The sequence below is a fragment of the Dipodomys ordii genome, unplaced genomic scaffold (genome assembly GCF_000151885.1).
Source record: "Dipodomys ordii isolate 6190 unplaced genomic scaffold, Dord_2.0 Scaffold258, whole genome shotgun sequence".
NCBI lineage: Eukaryota > Metazoa > Chordata > Mammalia > Rodentia > Heteromyidae > Dipodomys > Dipodomys ordii.
The window spans coordinates 164,639-186,081 of NW_012267474.1; the positions used below are offsets into that span (position 1 = coordinate 164,639).

The 21,443-nt window shown below is 39.2% G+C and overlaps 2 gene segments (V, D, J or C); both read left to right on the plus strand.

Annotated features, from left to right (window-relative positions):
- Positions 1-21,443, plus strand: part of LOC106001011 — a 263,455-nt gene that overhangs the window by 23,607 nt on the left and 218,405 nt on the right.
- Positions 4,659-5,514, plus strand: LOC106001006. The segment is given in 2 exon segments: positions 4,659-4,738; positions 5,108-5,514. Coding segments are annotated over 2 exon segments (381 nt in total).

Consider the following 21,443-nt stretch of genomic DNA (forward strand, 5'->3'; position numbering starts at 1 on the left):
ATGTCCCTTATAATGTACTAGGTAGTCTTCACATCTACAAAATAGCTAGCTGCCTTCTCCTTGTTTTCTTTAGTATCAGCTTTGTCCCGAAGTGCATAGTTGAGAGAGCAAATCTCCCCCAGACAAAGGCAGTAGGAGATACACATATGATATGATTGGAAATAAAATTTCAGAGGAGTGGCAAGGATGTGTAAACCTGTAGACAGGATTATACATCATTTTCAAAAGAAGAAAAAAGAACATTGTAGAAAACTTCTTGAAACAGTTATGTTAGAATGTAGTGCAGTGAGCGCTAATGTTTAAGAAGGTGGAGGTGATGAAATAACTACTCTCGTGGCATTCTTGTAACGAATGGTTTTGAAGAGGCCTCTGAGTGGATACTGATTTGCCCATGGGCTACCGTAGCAGATCAGTGTTATCTTTATGCATCACTGTCTTGGGTTTGTTAACTTCTGTAAGAGTACTCTACTCATCATTTCCAGTTCTGACATTCTGCACAATGGGTTGAAGTCAGTCCACATGATAATCTCCATGTGGGGAACACACCTTCATGTCACTCTAGCTTCACTTTTTGCGGTCACTTGTCCTTGATTCTCTGTGTTGAAGATGTTCTCTCCACACTGTATGGATCTACTTCCTGTCACCAATTTTGGCCTTGTTGCATTGTATCCATTCTGTATCTGGATCACACAGACTAACCACAGTAAAAACTGCTTTCCTGTTGGTCACTGGTAGCTCATTCCTATAATGCTAGTTACACAGAAGCTGAGATCTGAAGACTGTTATTTGAAGCCAACAATGGTAAAACAAATCGTTTAAATAGGGATACAGGTGGACCCATTGCAACAATGAGACATACAAGTTGTTATGTCCAAAATGAACTTTACAACTTTGGTAGTGGGGGAGGAGTGTTGGGTGGAACAGTGGGGGGAAGATGGGATGGGAAGGGGAAACAAAGGGGAGGCTACACTGCTTGATAAGAAATGTAATCATTATCTTGCCCATGTAATTGTAACCCCTCTGTACAGTATTTTCCCAATAAAAAAACCCATAAAGAATCTATGAGACTTGTTTAAAAACTTTATTGTCAAGGTGAGGAACACTGGGGTTACAATTATATACGTAAAGTAGGAAGTACATTTCTTCGGATAATCTTATCTCCAATTAAAAACCAAAAACCTAGAAATGAAGCTGTGGCTTATGTTCCTTGAGAGCAAAAGCTTAGGGACTAATTTTAAGCGCCAGGCAGAGCACACAAAATACTGCTTTACTTAGGACCTAAAAAATATGGATGTTGGTTTAGAGGACACTCCAGCTTCTGAGAAGGAAGTGTTTCCAGTAATTAAGAAAGCTTAGTAAATATCTGGCACAGAAATGCATGATGCACACAAAACTAGATGAGGAGACCTGTCTTTTCCTAAGTATTAAGGGGAAATGTCTCATGTGAACTATCCTTGAAGGAGGCAATGCTTAAGTTTAAGAGACTTCAGAATAGAAGGAGGGCAGCTATTCATAAACAGTGCCCAGGGCACCAATGCAAAGACCAGTGGACAGTCCATAAAACTCAGAGCATTTTACTTTATTGCATATATTTTATTTTATCTTCCATTAAACATTTTGAAATCTATCCCTCCCCAGCTGCTCACCAGGGCTTACAAACCAAGTCGGCTCCAATGGCACCTCCAACACCTGGCCCATAGCAGGTTTTTAAAAGAAAGTTAATATAGATTTGAAGATTTTTGGAAAGGTTTTGTAAAGAAATAGATAGTCATTAAAATTTTCAGATAAGTTTTATTGCCAAAATATAATTGTCTCTGAAGTACAATATGATGTTTAGGCATGTTCACATATTTTACAATGACTTAAACAGCATAATTAACACATTCATTCATTACATTAAACATTGATTTTTTGTAGTCAAAGATTTTCTTCTTCAGTTAATCAAACCTTTTAGTAAAAATGTTATTTCAAGTGACAGGTTAACATTTTTTGTACTTTCTTTTGCAAAAATACTTTATAGAGGGGTTACAGTTACAGGACCAAGGTAATGAGTACATTTCCTATGGAGCATTGTTGCCGCCTCCTTTGTTTTTCCCCTACCATCCCTTCCCTCCCACATCCACAACTACTCCCCCCGCACCAAAGTTGTAAATTTTGTTTTTAACATAGTGTCTTGTATATCTCACTGTTACAATGGGTCAACCTGTATCCCTATTTAAGCATTTTGTTTTTTCCCCTACCTGAATTACAGAAGAGTATATAGAAAATGCAAGGCTAATACAAAATAGCTTGTGAAAAAGATTTTTGAAAAATAATATTATATGATAGTCATTAAAAATTTTAAAACAATTACTGATTACCACAGTATAATCTAATTTGAAGTACAATATAATTTTTGTATTTGCACACATTGTGCAATCATCTAAAGGAGTTAATTAACAAGTTAGTTCACCACCTTAAATATTTATTATTTTTGTGCAACTTTTCTTCTTCAGGAAATTAGATCTTTATAACAGCTTATTTCTACTCATGTCTCAACAATACATCCAACATTGCAATCTAACTATCAGAAAATCTCATTTTCATGCTGAATATCACATTAATTATTATTTCTCAATGACACTGTCAGACCACTTTTGCAAGTTGAAAGGAATCATGAATTTGTTATTAACTTAAAAAATATAAAGAAAAAATAATAAAAATTTTGTACCTACATTTTGGAAGGTTTGGATCTAACATTTTTTTGCTTGATCTTCTCAAAATAAACTACTCTCTTAATATTTTTCATTTCCTATTGTTATTGTGGAGGTGATGTACAAAGTGATTGCAGTTACATAAGACAGGTAATAACTACATTAATTTTTGAACAGTGTCACCCCTTCCCGCATTTTCTCCCTTTTCTTCCTCCTGATCCTTGCCCCAAAAGTTGTGTAGTTCATTTTCAACAGTGTCTAGTGAGTATTACTGCTCCATTTGTTGACCATTTGTCCCACAATTCCTATGGCATCCCTTACTCTCTTCAAAATAAAACAAAACAAAATTTATATACAAGACAAAGGGTACAGAAAACAAAAACATCCAGAAAGGAGGAAAAAAATAAAAAGCAAAAAACAAAAGAAATAAACATACAGAGGGGTTTCAATCACATGGGCAAGGTAATGAGTACATTTCTTATCAAGCATTGTTGCCTCCTCCTTTGTTTCACCATCCGGGCCCTTCCCATATACCCACACTGCTCCCTGTCCCCGCAGAAGTTCCCCAACCACCACCTTCCACCAGCCAAAGTTGTAAAGTTCGTTTTTTACCACAACGTTTTGTACATTTCATTTTTGCAATGGGTCCACCTGTTTCCCTATTTAAACAATTTGTTTTTTCCCTTTCCCTCCACAAATTATATCAACATCAAATACAGTGAAAACAGGGGTTGTGCAGAGGGGGAGGGACATACAAAGCAACAAAGAAACCATCTTATAAGTATGTTAGAAACAATCGCAAGAAAGAAAAAAAACATTTGAATCCTACTTTGGGGTTCATTTCACCTAACATCAACTTATCTGACCATTTCTGCTTGTCTCAGACAGATAATAGTTATTGCAAATAAGGTAGACCATGGGAACTATGTTTCATTGGGCCTGGCTTACTTCACTTAATATAATTTTTTCCAAGTCTTTCCATTTCCTAAAAAATTGGGCAATGTCATTCTTTCTGATGGAGGCATAGAATTCCAGTGTGTATATAACCACATTTTCTTGATCCATTCATCTTTTGAGGGGCATCTGGGTTGGTTCCAGATCTTAGCTATGGTAAATAATGCTGCTTAAACATAGTTGTGTTGGTAGCTTTAGTATGGTCTTGTTTGTGATCATTTGGGTAAATACCCAAAACTGGGATTGCTGGGTCATCAGTGAGCTTTATGTGGAATCTTTTGAGAAACCTCCATACTACTTTCCAAAGTGGTTGAACAAGTTTACACTCCCACCATCAGTGCATTAAGTTTCCTTTCGTCCACATCCCCTACAGCATCTGTTGTTATTAGAGTTCTTGCCTCTTCAGTAAATGGTGCTGTCAAAATTGGTTAATCACTTGTAAAATACTAAATCTAGATCCTTATATATCACCCTGCAACAAAGCAACTCCAAATGGATCAAAGACCTCGAAGTCAAAGCAGACACTCTGAAAACATTACAGGATGGAATCAGAGAAACCCTATGTCTCCTGGGTACAGGCCAAAATTTTCTTAAAAGAGACCCAGAAACACAACAAATCAAGGAAAGTTTGGACAAATAGGACTGCACGAAATTGAAGAGCTTCTTCATGGCAAAGGACATAGCTAGCAAGATCAATAGAAAGCCCACAGTAGGGGAGAAGATCTTCAATAGCAATGCAATGGATTAGGGTCTCATATCTAAAATATACTTAGAACTTGAAAAATTAAATCCCCCAACAACAAATTCTCAAAGAAACAACTTCCCAAGAAATAAGAGGGCTAAAGACTTAAAGAGAAACTTCTCTGAAGAGGAAAGAATGATGGTCAATACACACTGTTCCTTTTTCTTTTCTTACACTGTTGCACCCATCTAGCTATTTGCATATTGTTCCCTAAGGAGGACCTTCCTTTCTAAGTCTTAAATAAAGGCTCAGCTATGATCTTGCCTTGACCTGTCTAGACTCCTCATTTCACTTCTAAAAATGAAGTCCTTGTCTCAGTTCCTGTGGCTGTTAATGCTCTGGATCACTGGTAAGGGCAAAGGGAAGTGAGGAATCAGAGAGGGTGGGAGGGTGAGCTCTCATGGACCAGTGGTAATTTATCCATGTGTTAGATGTTCATGGTAGGGCAATGAGGTTTAGGTCTGAGAGAGTGAGGAACACTACAGAAAGAGCGAGAACCTCTGCTTGAATGAAGACCCTGCTAGGTGGGAATAATGCTCTTGACTCCTAGATACAATTTGCTGCTGCAGGAATATCACTTTTTATACTTAGTATTTTAAATTAAAAATTAAATCCTGAATATGAATAAGAGGAAACATATATCTAAATAAAAGTAATGCATGTATGGCTTTCTATATTTATATGTAACCTTGCTCTCTCTGACTTACTCTAATTTCAGGATCCAGTGGAGATGTTGTGATGACCCAGAGTCCAAGATCCTTGCCTGTCACCCTGGGAGAGCCAGCCTCCATCTCCTGCAGGTCTAGTCAGAGCCTTCTGTATAGCGATGGGAAAACCTATTTGTATTGGTTCCTACAGAAGCCAGGCCAGTCTCCACATCGCCTGATCTATTTGGTTTCCAAACGAGATTCTGGGGTCCCAGACAGATTCAGTGGCAGTGGGTCAGGCACAGATTTCACACTGACAATCAGCAGGGTGGAGGCTGAGGATGTTGGAGTTTATTACTGTTTTCAACATTCACATGTTCCTCCCACAGTGATACAGCCTTGAACAAAAACCTCCCATCTGGCTGGGTGAGCTGCCCTCATGGCTGGCTGGTCTGGGGAGCAGCCCAACAGACTGTGTGAGTCTGCCTAGGAGGAAGATATTGAGGTCACTTTGAGTAGAGGTGAAGAGTTTATGACAATACAACAAAATGCAATCTATAACAACCAGGAGAATAATTACCTGAATATAAAGACCAGATAAACCATTAGGTATTTATTTAAAAATGCAATTCTCTCTCCAGTAATATTTTAGCCAACCACTAATCTACAAATCAAATTCTGCTGTGATTATTATTCTCTCTGTGATGAAACTTATAATACTTCCTTTCAGCACACACTAGCCTTTAACTTTTGACAGGCTTTCTGTTCAGAACCTGGAAACCCAGTTTTGCCTTTTCTAGCTTCTGTTCTGTGTATTCATCAAACCCTGCCTGACCATCAAGCCATCATCAGAGTCTGATCAATGTCTCTTGGCTGGATCAACCTGGGGAAGATACAAATTGCATAAAGCACAGTATTCTCTGCTTCTATGTACTGGGGCTCTGGCTCTACTTAGGAGAGTGGTGTGTGGTGAAACCCTATAAGATGGTTCATAGATCCGAGAAGTCTGAGAATGAGCCCTTTTTCAATGGGTGCTATCTTCATCTGTTCAACCTCTGTGTCTTTATATAAAAAAAAGACAAGAGGGCAGCATTAATCTTGTGTGTCTTGCATCCACTTCTATCACCTTAGACACCTGGAATTATGACATCTCACAGTCTAGGACTTGGGTAATTCTGAAGTCTCCACCAGTGTCCAGTGTGCATCTGCTTCAGATGCTATAAATTGTTTCTCCATGATGATCTCCAATCCAGCTGGGAAAAAGTGGCATGATGTTGGAAATGCTCTGAGTTCATCAAGGTATCATTTATAGGAGAAGTATAGGTTTGGAATGTATATGAACTAATGGAATATCTTTAAGTTACTTATGGAAACATCTTAACAGGAACAATTAATGCAATGTTTATCCACAATTATAGCATTTTGTGGAACACCAGACAGAAATGTCAGAGTTGAATCTCAGTTCTCTTCTCTGCTCAGGAATTATAACAGCGTATACAGAAGTACCCATCAGATTTCTAATTCTCACCTAGGCTACGCATTGTCTCTCACAAATCTGTGAGTCATCAGAAAAAAAATTAATTTAAAACAGGGCCTCCAACACAATGCTATTACTGCAAATGGAGCACACATGGAGTCATTTCCAGATATTATTATTGAGTCTACTATCATATCGACAGAAATTCATTGTAATAATGGTAATTACAAAATGAGAAATTACATTAAATATTTTTAATCAAAATTTGTCAGCTAGTGGAATACCTTTCTAGAAAAGCACATACACAGGCAAACACACATATGGAATATAATGGAGGAATATTTGTTTACCTAAATATATATAATTAAGCATTTCTACTCATTCTTTTCCTGAAACCAGAAATATCCTCATCATCCCAGAGCACTGGTTACAAATGCAAAATAGCTGATCCACCTTTCTTCAAGGAATGATGCTCTGCATTTCAACAAGTTAACAGATTTCCATGGGATGTTTTGGAATCCAAGCTTTAGGAGATTTTGACCTCAATGATGACCTTTTAAGAAAAAAATGGTAGCAATACAACTACATCTTTGTCTAATTAACAAAACTAATTTTTGTTCTTGGATGCCCAACTGAAAATTGATGGTTATTTCTTAGTTATATGATCCAGTCCTTTGAAAGTATAATGGAATAAATGTTTATTAGTAATTTGATAAGCTATAAAGCAAATGTTAATATTCAAGTTCCTGTTCTGGGGATATTTGGACATAAATTTGTGACAATAGCTTGACCACAGCAGAATGTATATAATCCTAAGTGGTCACTTCCTCTTATGTCTCTGTTCTAGATCAAACAAATCCACACAATGGAGACAAGACCAGGGACCTGCAACAAAATGCAGAAGCTGAGCCCTGCCTGGATTGGGCACATCAGTGCAACTGTGAATTTGTCTTTGCACTAACATAAATGATTTGTGTTACAAGGCCCTAGATTTAGAGGCGTTTGTTACACTTTATTATTGTTGAAATAATGACTGGTTATATATGAAACATGAACACATAGAGAAGATGCATTTTATGAGAACTGATTACATAATATAAGTATTTGTAAAATAAATATAGAGTGATAGAATACGGACACAAATTTGAGATTATGTAAATAAAAGTAAAAGTAATGCAGTTGAGTCTACCAAAGATCGTTCTGGAAAAAAAAAACAATCACTTTGCAATTGATCCATGACTACCAATAAATATCAGAGGAATTAGAAAATGGGCTTGCATATATGAACTTATTGATAGTCAGATATACACATTAATACGTTAACAGAAAAATCATAAACATATAAAATATATAAAAACATATAATATACAGGTTGACCTATTGTATCAATGAGATATGCAAGACACTATGTTGAAAGTGAACAACTTGGTGGGGGAGGGAGGAGCTGGGGAGGTGGGGAGGGAAGGATGGCAGGAGCAAAACAAAGGAGGTGGTAGCAATGCTCGACAGGAAATGTACTCATTACCTTATTCATGTAACTGTAACCCTCTGTACAGTATTTGTACAATAAAAAATATAAAACATATCTAAAACATATAAAATATGTAAAAATGTATGAAATCCTCAGTTGCCTACAGCTCTCAATTATTTCCTCCTGGGGATGGATATGACTGAGTCATCTTAGGGCTTAGATTCCTATATGAGGCCCTCATTTAGTATATCCACAGGAAAACAGAGAGGGAAAAGGGTTCTGGGAAATACACTTCCTGTAGAAACTGTGTAATAGAAGTTGAGTGCTGGCCACCCTTTGTGGTCATATGACCCAAAACTCAAGGATTTGCTCAGGATTTCATTACCTAAGAACATTTTCACATTGATTCTAAGTATCATCAGCATATTGCAAGCAAAGCAAGAAAGTTTCATTAAGTCACAAGTCAATGGAAAATGTAATTTTGGTATGAACTATGTAAGAATCTCTTCATAAACAAACCAAATTCTTTCCTAACAATATAAAAAGAAAACTCAACTAAATAGGGATGCAGTATTATTTCTTCCTCTTCAGTGTTTGTACAGAATTCAACATCATCAACATCACGAAGACCATGTGACAAAGGCAAAACTATAAACCATCTCAGATCTACTGAATGTGTATATTCAGTTCAGCAAGATAACAAGTGCTCCTTGTTAGGTTTAACAAACCTTATGCAAGTTGTAAGCCACCTTATGGTGGCTTACAACTGTAATTACAGCTACTCAGGAGACTGAGATTTGAAGATTGTGGTTCAAAGCCAGCCCAGACAGGAAAGGAAGACTCATCTCTAATTAACCAAAAAGACCTGGAAGTAGAGCTCTGACTCAAGTGGTAGAGCATTAGTTTTGAGTACACATAGTGCAAGGAATTGCCTAGCCCATGCATTCCAGCATGAAGACTGGCAGAAAAAAGAAAAAGCAGCTGTGTTTACAGGATGGGTGTCAAGGGTAACTTCACACATTTCCAATCTAATTGTCTGTTAATACACATATATTAGCATATGGACAGGCACTACTAACATTTCGATGTGCCTTTTCCACAAAGTCTGTGTAAGAAGGATTTTCCTCGGTGGACCCCTGTGTGTCTATGCTAAGATCTAGAAGACCCCAAATGTCAGTGACTTAGATCACTGAAGGTGCTGCCTTTGGGTGGGTTAAAGGAGTAAGTTACTGTCCTCAAAGAAAGAATAATACACTTAATACTTGCCAGTACTGTCCTCAAAGAAAGAATAATACACTTAATACTTGCCAGTACCATAATGATGCATTCACTTCTACAGCTTGAGTATTCACTGGATTGGGAAATTTTCACATTTATAAATGACTTCATAATACTGGGATCTGAGTGTTCATGTTTCTTCAGCCTTAGCTCAGATATAATATGGGGATCATCTTAGTGTTCTGCAGGGCAGCCACACAGAAGCCCTGTCAGCACCAGGGAATTCTGCACATGAAAATGTATGGCATTAGTTTCAACATGCTGGTCTTTCTTTTTTGTGTTTTTTTTTCTGTGCTACTGAGAATTAAACTCAAGACTTTACAAGTACTCTTCTATTGCTGCAACATATCCAGATCTTTTTGCTTTAGGTCATTTATTTCAAGTAAGGTTTGGGGTTTTGCTTGTCTGGGATACAAGCCCAGACATTAGTTTAGCCACTAAAGATTTCTTCAGTTTGACACTAAAAGAGATGGGTAACATAGTAATGCACATGTTTATAGAGCAGAGTAATCTGAATAGACTTCAGTTTGTAGGATAGAGAATATCTCAGTTTCTAAATGGGAACAATTTGAAAGGACAGAAACATGAATGTCATCCAAAGGTGTAGGAGACTTCTAGCTCAGGCATGTAGAATGATCACAAAACTGTTCATGATCTATGTCCTTTCAGAATATAGAGAGCCAAAATCTGATGTTGACTGTCCTAAATCCTGGTTATGGAAAAGTGCATTCAGGAGTGGAAGGCAACAAATGGCTTATGTAGAGGTGATAGCAGATACCCAATAGGTAGTCTGTACTTTGCAGAACATAGCAATATATTTCACAAAGAATATTTTCACACATTTCTTCATCATTCATTGAAATATTTTAGGTTTCCCTCTAATCATTTATATATCTCCCCATCTATTTTCAGTCTTAAGTCTCATTCTATCTCTGGGTAATTGGCTGATTCTATTCATGATCAAGAAACAATAAAGTTTGTTAAAAAAAAAACAAGCTAATGAGTCAGGGAATCTGGTAAAAAATAATTACTTGTATATCTCTGGGACTGTCTTTTCTTGGAAGTTCGGCTTAGGTAAAAAGCTAGCCAAAAAGTATTTCATGGCCAACATGGAAAACACAGTTCACTCATATCACAGGCATAAATTCATTTAGTTCTCTGGACCCAAGAGAATACCATCCCATGCTAGCACATTTGTATTACCCTGGCTGGGTTGACCTTAATGTATCCTGGGCACATTAAGGACAACATGTCTGAGCTAAGATACTAAAATCTGCAGACTTATAGCTGTGCACCACACTTCTAGTCCCTGCAATTTACATGTGCCCAGGGCCCAGCCCACTGCTTTTAGGATGCCATAATAGTCTGCTCACATCCTCATCAAGACTCAGTCCTAGTCAGCACACCTCATGGACATGAGGGCCCCTGCTTAGCTCCTGGGATTTCTGCTGCTCTGGCTTCCAGGTAAGGAAAAACAATCCCTACATTTACTTAACACAATATTGCAAACCATATTTTAACAATAGTTCTTCAAGGAAGTCTTTTAATAAATTAATGTACTATTTTTAATTTTATTTTATTGTAAAGATGCTATACATCTTTACAGAGGGGTTACAGTTACGTGAGCAAGGCAATGAGTACATTACTTTTTGAGCATTGTTACCCCTTCCCTTGTTGTTGTCCCACTATCCCTTCCCTCCCCCCACTTCCCATACTCCTCCCCCTCCTCCTCACTCCTGCACCCCCTGCCAGAAGTTGTAAAGTTCATTTCCAATATACTGTCCAGTGGGTATCATTGTTGCAATGTTACAATGTTTCAGTATTTTGTTATTCCCCCTTCCCTCACCAGATTAGACAAATGTAAAATCAACATGCAAGGTACTAAAATCAAGTACACTGTCAACAAGTTTTGTGTTTTCAATGTTAGGTGACAGATGTGACACCCAGCTGACGCAGTCTCTGTCATCGCAGTCTCTGTCATTGTCTGTGTCTCTAGGAGACAGAGTCACCATCACTTGTAGGGCTAGTCACAGGATTAGCAGTTACTTACACTGGTATCAACAGGAAGCAGGAACAATCTCCAAGCTCCTTTTATATAGAACATTCATTTTGCAACCTGGGGTCCCATCAAAGTTGAGTGGCAGTTGATCTGGGACAGAGTACACTTTTACCATAAACAGCCTGCAGCCTAAAGATGTTACAATTTATTTCTGTATGCAATATAGCAGTGACTCTGCCACAGTGATACAAGTCATAACATAAATCTCCCAGGAAACACAAGTGTAAGGCTGGCTTCCCCAGCTGCTCATATTTGTGCCTGCATCTGATGACAGTGGTACTCAAAAGAATGGAACTCTGCAGGTCATTTGAAACTTTTGATTGAAAAAAATCAGGGACAATCCTTTACAGCTTACGTATCTTCTTCTGACCCACAAGCACAGATCTGACAATGCACTTGTTCTCTTATAAAAGAGACACATCTATACTTACAAGGATCTGAGCTGTGATATTCAACTGGATTCACAAAATAAACAAGAAGATAAAATTATACAAAAAAGATTTTCAAAAGAAAATTTGTAGATTTAATAGCTCATCTTGTTCTGGTCCAGAAATAGGCATGTGGATGTAGAGGATACCTGATACTCCTACCAATCTCTTCCACTTACAGTTCTTTGCTTTCTGGAAAGGGTGGAAAAACAATACAGTGGAGAACACAGTATCTATTAAACAATGAGTGGTAAAACAAATGATTTCTATAGGCAAAAGCCTAGAATTGTATCCATGCTACATAGCATTTAGGAAAATTAACACAAACTATTATGAAAATGCAAGTATAAGAAATAAAATTAAAATTCTTAGCAGGCGCACCAGCTGTCCAGCTTTGTGACTATGCATAAGCACCATTTCTTAGTTGTCAGAGTTGGGGGGGGGAGGAGTTGGAGAGGTGGGAAGGGAAAGGATGGTAGGCCTTAAACAAAGGAGGAGATAACAATGCTTAATAAGAAATGTACTTATTACCTTACTCATGGAACTGTAACTCTTCTGTACAGTATTTTACAATAAAAATATATTTTAAAAAATAAAACAAAAGTTTCTTGAGTGTAAACAAGGAGGATTTTCTTAGTATTTTAGAGAGATTCCCATTTTGGTATACACATTCACAGATCCTGCTATGTGCATCTAGTTACCAGTAATATTTATCAATCTAATATTTCCCAGTGTTGACAATCTTAAAGTAACTAGAAAAGGCACACAGTATTCATGTGTAGGTTCTTAGTGGCTGGTATTCCACTCCTTATACTTAGATCTACATAGAAGTGGACTTGACAAGTGTCTGGGTTTCCATTCTCATCCATGGATAGAACTCTGATCTCTAATAAGTTGGATCCTCCAGTATAGGCACCAGATGGAGACAGGTCTCCGTGTGTTTAGAACCCCATTAATAAAATATAGATTTGGAGACTTTGCAAGATTATAGTCTAGATAAACTAGAGCATATGCAACTGTATGATATAAATGAAAGAAAGATGTCCATTAATGCTTCATGTCATTTATTCAAACCACACATTTCTTTAACTGCTTTCTTTAAAGACAGATTTGTATTGACAAATTTAATTTTACATATCCGGTTATTTCATATTTCCACAAAGTGGCACTGATTTTGACAACTAAAGAAGTAGATAGCGTGTAGGCTGCAGGAAACTCCATCCACAACATCAAGCAATCAGGAAAGATAAACCCAGGTCATGGAAATTCCTAACCACACTGGCCTTCTGTATCTCTGACCTAGAGACTCCCTATGTGTCTCAGAGTGAAGTCTGCTAGACAGACTAGCACTTCTTTGATCCCTGTCATCTCAGCTTCTAGACAGTCTCCTGTTGTGAGGGGCTTCATCCTGCAAATGTCAGTCATCCCCAAAATAAAACTGCCACTTGCTCCTGGTCCTTGAAATCAGATCATTTTTCTGTAATCATATCACAGATGTCACAATACTCTTATGTATTCACACTTCCTATGCCCAAATTATGCACTCCTGCTTGTTGGACACAAACAATTCACTTTGAAGAGCTTCTTGCCTGACATCCAGATAATACACCTGGTTCTAACGTATGAATCCAGACTTAAGAGCATCAGGCAAAGGAGCCTGAATGTCAGAATACAAAGTGCCCTTTTAGAAGTCCTTCCTCCTTTAATTGCCTCAGGTCTTTATTAAAGAAGCCTACATTGGCTAGCCTTTGAGAGGGAACCTAGAGGGGGGTCCCTGGGACCCAGCCTGCATCGCACTCTTCAGGGCACAAGCCAAAAAGTTGTAGGTAAAAGGGTAGAAAGTTGGACATGAATGGCAGAGAGAGAGCAAAGAGAGCCTGAAATTAAACTGACCATTTACCATTGCAGTAGCAAAAACTGTGTACTTCTGAGAATGGCATAAAATTAGGCTCTCTGGCTTTCCAGGGAGCACAGGAGGCATTTCAAAGGGTTTTCACAGCTCAGGCGTGATTCCTAGCACCCCATTGAATGAGTAGAGTCAGTCTGGTGAGTGAAGGAGAGCTAACCAGGCAGAAGCGGCGTCCCGACTGCCCCCAGAGCCCTCTAGAGAGAAATGGCCAAGCCCCCAAAGCCAAGCGTCCTGGGCTTCAGAGGTGACCGGCCTTTCAGCTAAAGGCCGTAGGAACTCTCCTGCATGGTGCAACATCTGGACAGAGACTGAGCAACAAAGAGCCGTAAAGAGTAGTTTCACTCACCAGAGTAGAGAAGTGGTGTGGACATGGATGTGAAGGCAGCAATGGTATCGATGCGCTGTTTCCGCTGCAGACAGACAGGTTCACAGAACCATTGGTATTCCTCAGAGCAAAAAGGGAAGAACAAACAAAAAAAAAGAAAAAAGAGGGAATAAACAGAGAGGAATCTCAGCTGTCCTGACTTTAAGCCCGTTATCGGAGTCACGGCACCATTTTAAAAAGAGGTAGCCAAGTAAGAACTGCACCAGCACACACCTGGTATTCAGATAAGAGGTAGGTTTATTCAGTAGACCTGCTGGGACCAGGCAAGGTTGGCACTCCACGTGGCTGGGAAAGAGAGGAAAGAGAGAAAAGCTAGAAAAGAGCAGAGAGACCAAGAAAAGAACAGAGAGAGAGCTAGAAAATGAACAGCAAGAGAGCTAGAATAGAACAGAGAGAGAGAGTGCCTGGGCCTGCGCTAGGCCTTATCTAGGGTATGGGCGGGGGAAAAGTGTGGCCACATCAAATTCAGATGTGACCTCAGCGGATGCAGATGTGACTTCTTCCAGGTGTCCCAGTTGCCTAGGTAATGCAGGTACTGGGTGGAAACTTTCCTGAGAGGAGGGTGGAGTCTGCTAGCCATCCAGGAGCGGACCTTACATTGGTCAGTGTTACAAAAACAGACAACACCAAGGAAACTATGAGACAATATGTAAAACACAAAACTCCTGCTAACAATTGCATTTGTATACAGATCATCAAGACATAGATAGCACAGAACACATTCCAATACACAATAGCACACATATTGATTTTTATGTATTTCTTAAATTGGCTTTAGTCTTCCAGGACATGGAAAGAGAAATAGAGAAAGGAAAGGCACATGGCCATATATTATGAATGCAATAGAAATCTTTAGAAGGGTCTGTCAACCCCCATCCTATACCAATAAGTATATTTAAGTTATACGAGGATCTGAATTTGCTTGGAGTTTTTATTTTCTGAACAATTCCTTTTAATCTGCAAGGTTGGCATTTGTGGCCCTAATGAGGTCCAAGCATTCTGACACTCTGAATTAGTATTATCAAAGGCAAGCATTTGTAGAAGTAATTCTATTAACTCAGTTTGTTGTACAGTTTTATGAAGATTGTCTCAATCTGGCTATAAAATAACATAAGGTTCTGGGTCTCCATGCCTGATTTCTACTGAAGAGGTAGTCACTTATCCTGGCTGTGTTATCTTTTCTCTTGCCCTGTGTTCCTGATTAATAGCTTGATCATCATACTGTAACTGTTGAGCTGAAGTAGGCCCTGAGAGAAGACTGGAGCTAGTACAGCTTCTTTACAGACTTTGTTTTTGTTTTAGGGATTTTAGGGGGGAAAAAAACAAAAAAAAAAACCCTCTAAACAAGGTTATCTGGACCTTGGCTCCAACCAGCCCAGTTCTTGGAATGAAAAGAATGCCCTAGGTCCCCCTCCCCTTAACAACTTAACCCACCTTCATTGTTCTGTTAAGGGCTGACTGATTAAACAGATAGCCAGTAATCTGGCTCATGCTGTCAGCATCCTGAGTTTACCATAAATTCCACCTTTTTCACATGCTTCTGTTAATCTCCACTAAACTCCTTTGTGTATGCTTACCTTAAGCTCCACTTTACCCTTGAATTCATGAGTCATTTAAACCAAAAGTGATAGGCTGGTTTAAACAGTTATTATGTGACAAAGTGTAACCTCATTGGCCACCTGCGTGTGGTCTGGTATGACTGTGCAATCTTTTGGGTGTGTGACAATCTCATTGGTCGCCTACTTGACCAGGCTTCACCTTGTGATTTTTGCCTTTAAAAACCTAAGTACATGGGCCGCTGGGGGTCGCAGTATCAGCTCCCGAGCCTGTGCTGCGGCCCGTCAGTGTAGGAACCTTCTCAACAAAGTTGCTTCTTTAATAACAACTTTGTTGAGGTGGGCTCTGTCACTCTGGACGACTAGGTGGGCTTGCCAGCCTGAGTAGGGGTCTTCCTACTACAGAGCCATGTTCATCCAAGCTCTCTTCCTCCTAAGTGGGGCAGCCCCAATTTATATGGGGGCTAGACATGCTCCTTTCTAATGGTTTAGCTATGGGCTTCCTCATTCCAGGACATTTTGAATTACAAATACTGGTTAGGCTTCAAGCAGGTTTCCTTTTTCTACATAGGAGCTTCCAATACAGTCCTACACTCTGATTGTGGAGGAGTTTGAAAAGGTTGAAACATCCTTGTAATTATTGCATAAAAATAAGTTTTTATATTTTTTATTGTAAAAATGCTGTACAGAGGGGTTACAGTTACATGAGCAAGGTAATGAGTATATTTCCTATCAAGCATTGTTATCTCCTCCTTTGTTTTTCCTCTCCCATCCCTTCCTTCCCAATGGGATTATTTCCCCCTGGTTATAAGCCATTTCAAATGGCCTGACAATCTCCTTCCATCACCAAATTTGAAGCATTCCTTGTGGAGGCAACCAATGACTATATTTTTTGACATAAAAGGCTAAGTCCTCAGTCTTTTCTCTTTACTTTTGCTCCTGATGCTGCCAGCAGCATCTTTATTGACTTAAAATACTCAGCCCTTTTGCTTTTAGCTTGCCCCATTGTTACCTTGGCAATCCTGAAGTGTGGTTCTAGTGCAGGAACTCCTCAGGGTTCTTCTGTTGACTTTTCCAAATCCTTCAGTTCACTTGTTATTCAAGCCCCATGTTGGGTGCCACTTGTTGCTAACCACAACCAGGATCACCAAGATGACAGGATACCTGGCCAATGAAAGGAGAAAAGAGAGAAACTACAAAAGGATACAGCAGGGGATCCAGAGCTGAGATCTCAGTAAATTTTTTTTTAATTTAGTTCAGTATTGTTACTAGGGTATGAATATCTTTGAAGTTATAACACTATGCATAATTTGCATACAAATGATAATGGAGTCCCTTATCTTATGAAGCAGAGGGAAGCAATAAGCCCTCCAACATTAGCATAGACTTTTTTTTATTTATTTATTGTGAAAATACTATACAGAGGGGTTACAATTACATGGGTAAGATAATGAGTACATTTCTTATCAAGCATTGTAGCCTCCTCCTTTGTTTCCCCTTCCCATCCCTTCCCATCCTCCCCCAACCCCCCCTCCCAACTCTCCCCCTCCCCAAGGTTGTAAAGTTCATTTTGACATAACGACTTGTACATCTCATTGGTGCAATGGGTCCACCTGTCTCCCTATTTAAACACTTTGTTTTTCCCCTTCCCCTCCACAAATTATACTGACATCAAATATAGGGAAAGCAGGGGCTATATCATGAGGGAGGGACATACAAAGCAACAAAGAAATAATCTTATGAATGTGTTAGAAACAATCGCATGAAAGAAAAAAAAACATTGAATACATATCTTAGGGTTCATTTCCCTAATATCAACTTATCTGACCTTTTCTGCTTGACTCAGACATATACTAGATATTGCAAATAAGGGAAACCATGGGACCTATGTTTCTTTGGGCCTGGCTTACTTAATATAATTTAAAAATTATATTAAGCATAGACTTTTATCTTATCTCCAAGGCCTTAAACTTTGGATGCACAAGCAGCCACAGGGTAGAAACTTGAACCTCTGTTTTGCCTTGACTGTTTGATATTTCTAGGGCCCAGCTTTCAGCCTTCTGGTTACTGTTGAGATGGCTTTTCAATTTCTTAATCCTTTCCAGGCCTCACAGGCCAGCTCCAGAGTTCCCTACATAAATCCATATTTGAATTCCTTTTATTAAGTAAACAAGCAGCTCCAGACATCAAGCAGGCTTCTGACATCTTTATCAGTTCAAGCATTATTGCAGACTATGAATCCCCACCACATGCTCAGGAGCTTTATCAGTGCTCCTCAGGTCAGCCAGTCTCTCTTCTCCCATGTGAAGTCCTCCCACATCTCTGTCACTGACACATTGAAGGTTCCACAGCCCCACCTGATGGTAATAAGTAAAACAGCTACAGATCTCAAACTGTATTGGGCAGTTGTTCATTTACTCCTACCCCAAACACAAAGAAATTATTCTTATACACTAATAGTATCAGGGATGAACACCAACCCTGAAATCTTGAGCACATCAAAGAAAATCAATGATCTCATAGAGCATTCCATTTAGTGTATTGACAGACATCACATGAACAAAGGGCTGTTCCTAACTTGGTCTTTCAAGATTCTTACCCCTTTTCCTCTGCTGTCTGGGCCTTTGAACTGAAGGCCTGGATGCTGTCCCTGAGCTGTACTGCTTGAGCCACATTTTTACTGCTGGCTTTTGGTGGTTTATTGGAGGTAAGAGTCTCACAGAGGTTTTTGTCTGAGCTGGCATTGCACTATGATCCTCAGATCTCCATCTTCTAAGTGGTTATCTATCCACATTGGACATTACCTGTGCTTCACATCATTGAGAGAAGTTCTAAAGAAGGTGGCATGTAATATATGAGCACCATGTAACAAAGATCATTGGATTTTAGGCTTTATTCAAATCCAGACTTGGGCATCTGTTTCTGTCTCTGTCTCTGTCTCTGACTCTCTCTCTCTATCTTTCTCTTTGTCTCTCTCTCTCTCTGTCTCTTCTTTCTCTCATCTCCCCTCCCCAAAGTTCCAAGGGATTTATAGGCTTTTATGTCATGAAAAAGGATGGAAGTGCAAACACACATTGTTTTGTATCACAGCTATATTTAAGAGTATTCCTAACACAAATGTTTCTTTTTCTTAGTCTTCTCTCATTTAGTGCATTTTCATAGAGTTTTCTACCCATTGTAAACAAAAGTTTTCCCAAAGGCCACTCACTTTATGTTCTTATTTGGGTGTAGTATGGATTGATCCTCATGTGTGAAGGCCTCTGCACTTACTCTAACTTCACTGTCTTCGTTCTTTGTCCTCACTGTATGAATATGTCCACTCTATATTTTTAGCTCCAGTTCCTAGTCTTCATCCTTGGACATGTTGCATTTTACCCCTTCCATGTCTATTTGAGACATAATCCCTAAACTCAGTCATTAAAAACATCGTCACTTAGTCGATACCTTCATTTAGACAGTAGACAAAATGGATGATGTAGGAACACACAGATGTGTGAAATGGAGTACACTGAAGTAGATATGAGTTCATGGTTTAGAGAACATCTCAGCTTCTGAGGGGCCTCAGCATCAGATAATAAAGATAGGAGATACATGACACCCAAAAGCTTAAGAAATAACTGATGTAGAAATGTGTAATGCCCACTTAGCTAGAAAGAGCATCAAAATCTTTCCTTAGTAGAAGGTGGGGGTGGATAGGGAAGCTTATATGAACTGTCCTGGAGGGAGGCATTGGGAAAGAGCATTCACCAAAGAAAAACAGTCATTTATCAGGAGTATGCAGGGCACCAATGCAAAGACCAGGGGATGGTCTATACCTTGCAGATCATGATTTTTTATTGCACCAATTTTGCTTTTACACAGTATTTTCAAAGTAAAATTTAAGCCACCTAGCTACCTAGGTAGCTTTCTGGATATTCTTTCCTTCCTTGCTTCCTTGCTTTTATTCTTTCCTTAAATTTCTATTTTTTTCTTTTTTCTACTTTCCTACAGATATACATTTCTATCTGTCTACTTCTACCTAGCCAACTACCTACCTACCTATGATTAGTGTTACATTGTATCAATTTCTGGATAATACTGATTATGATTATTCTTTGGGATAAGACAGGGAAATAGTGAAAACTCTGGGAAACTGGTCTCATAATATCTAGTAACAGAGCAGCAGTCTTCTATAATTATTTTTATTGTAAAACTGCTTAATTTTTTTCTGAGTGACCCAATTATACAAAAAGCTGTCATGAAAACCATAGCATGTAGCTGGGAGGGTGGCTCCGTGGTAGAGTGCTTGCCTTGTATGCATGAGGTCTTGGGTTCAATTCCTCAGCACCAAATAAGCAGTGGAAGTGGTGCTGTGGCTCAAGTGGTAGAGTGCTTGCCTTGAGCTGAAGAGCTGAGGGACAGTGTCCAGGCCCAGAGTTCAGGCCCCACAACCAACCAGGGAAAAAAAAAGAAAAAAAAGAGAAAAGAAAACCATAGCATGGATCGTGTCAAAATTAAAATGCACTTAAAAAAAAGAGCAGTAGAAAACAATAGAGTCAATCTGCCTTAAGTTTCCAAAGAAAAATATTTTCTTTTTTTGTATAAATGCACAGATTTTCATTTTCTTTTCTTTCCTTTATTGTTTTAGAGGCACTAAAGTTTATTTAACATTTAAAAATGTTTCACTTCACTAACATGACAGACAGATCCTGTACAAGCAGTTAAAATCCAGGGTTAACGCAGAAGAAATCTTAACCTATTTCAGAGGTGGAGTTAGGGAGCTGAGCCAGGCCTTCCGGATGGGTCATACTCCTCCACTAGGTGCAGAGAGGAAGCTTCAGACTCATTGCCATCAGGAGTCAGGCTTAATGCTCACAAAGAACAAAGAGCTAGATACATTGGAAACTGATATTGGATGAGTCAATGGGGAGGTCAGTGGTTCTTTCTTCTGTAAGAAAAAAGAATTTGGGGTGGGGACAGGGGCTGGAGAATAAGGGCCACCATTCCACACAAGTCCCCTTCTTTTCCAGTAACACTGTCCCTTCATTTTCTTTTACTATATATTTTATTGTAAAGATATTTTACAGAGGAGTTACAGTTACATGAGTAAGCCAATGAGTCCACTCCTTTAAAAACATTTTCTGAGGACAAATTTGTTCTTTGCAGGTCTCTAGAGACCCTACCCCTGGTGACTTTCGTTCTGGGCTTTGACAGGCATTTCAGCCAGCCTGCATCTGGGCCAGGCCTGCAGCTCTGCCCACTGCTTGAGGATTTGCATGTGCCTAGAGCACAGCCTACTGCCCTGAGAATTTCTTTATAGTCTGCTCACACCCTGTGCAGAAGTCAGTTGCAGTCAGCACACAGCATGGACATGAGGGCCCCTGCTCAGCTCCTGGGGCTACTGCTGCTCTGGCTCCCAGGTAAGGAAGGAGATGCTAGGAATTTACTCAGCCCATTGTTAACAGTGTTGCCTCATTCTTCATGAACGGTCTTAGAGCAAAATTAATTGTGTTGATATTTGTCTTTTGTTTCCGATATCAGGTGCTAGAGGTGACATCCTAATGACTCAGTCTCCATCCTACTTGTCCACGTCAGTAGGAGACAGAATCTCCATCACTTGCAGAGCCAGTCAAGGAATTAGCGGTTATTTACAATGGTATCAGCAGAAACCAAGGAAAGCTCCTAAACTTTTGATTTATTGGGCAAACAGCTTGCAAACCGGGGTCCCATCCAGATTCAGTGGCAGTAGATCTGGGGAAGAGTACACTCTCACCATCAGCAGCCTTCAGCCTGAAGACTTTGCAACTTATTACTGTCAACAGAGTAGTAGTTACCCTCCCACAGTGATACAAGCCATAACATAAA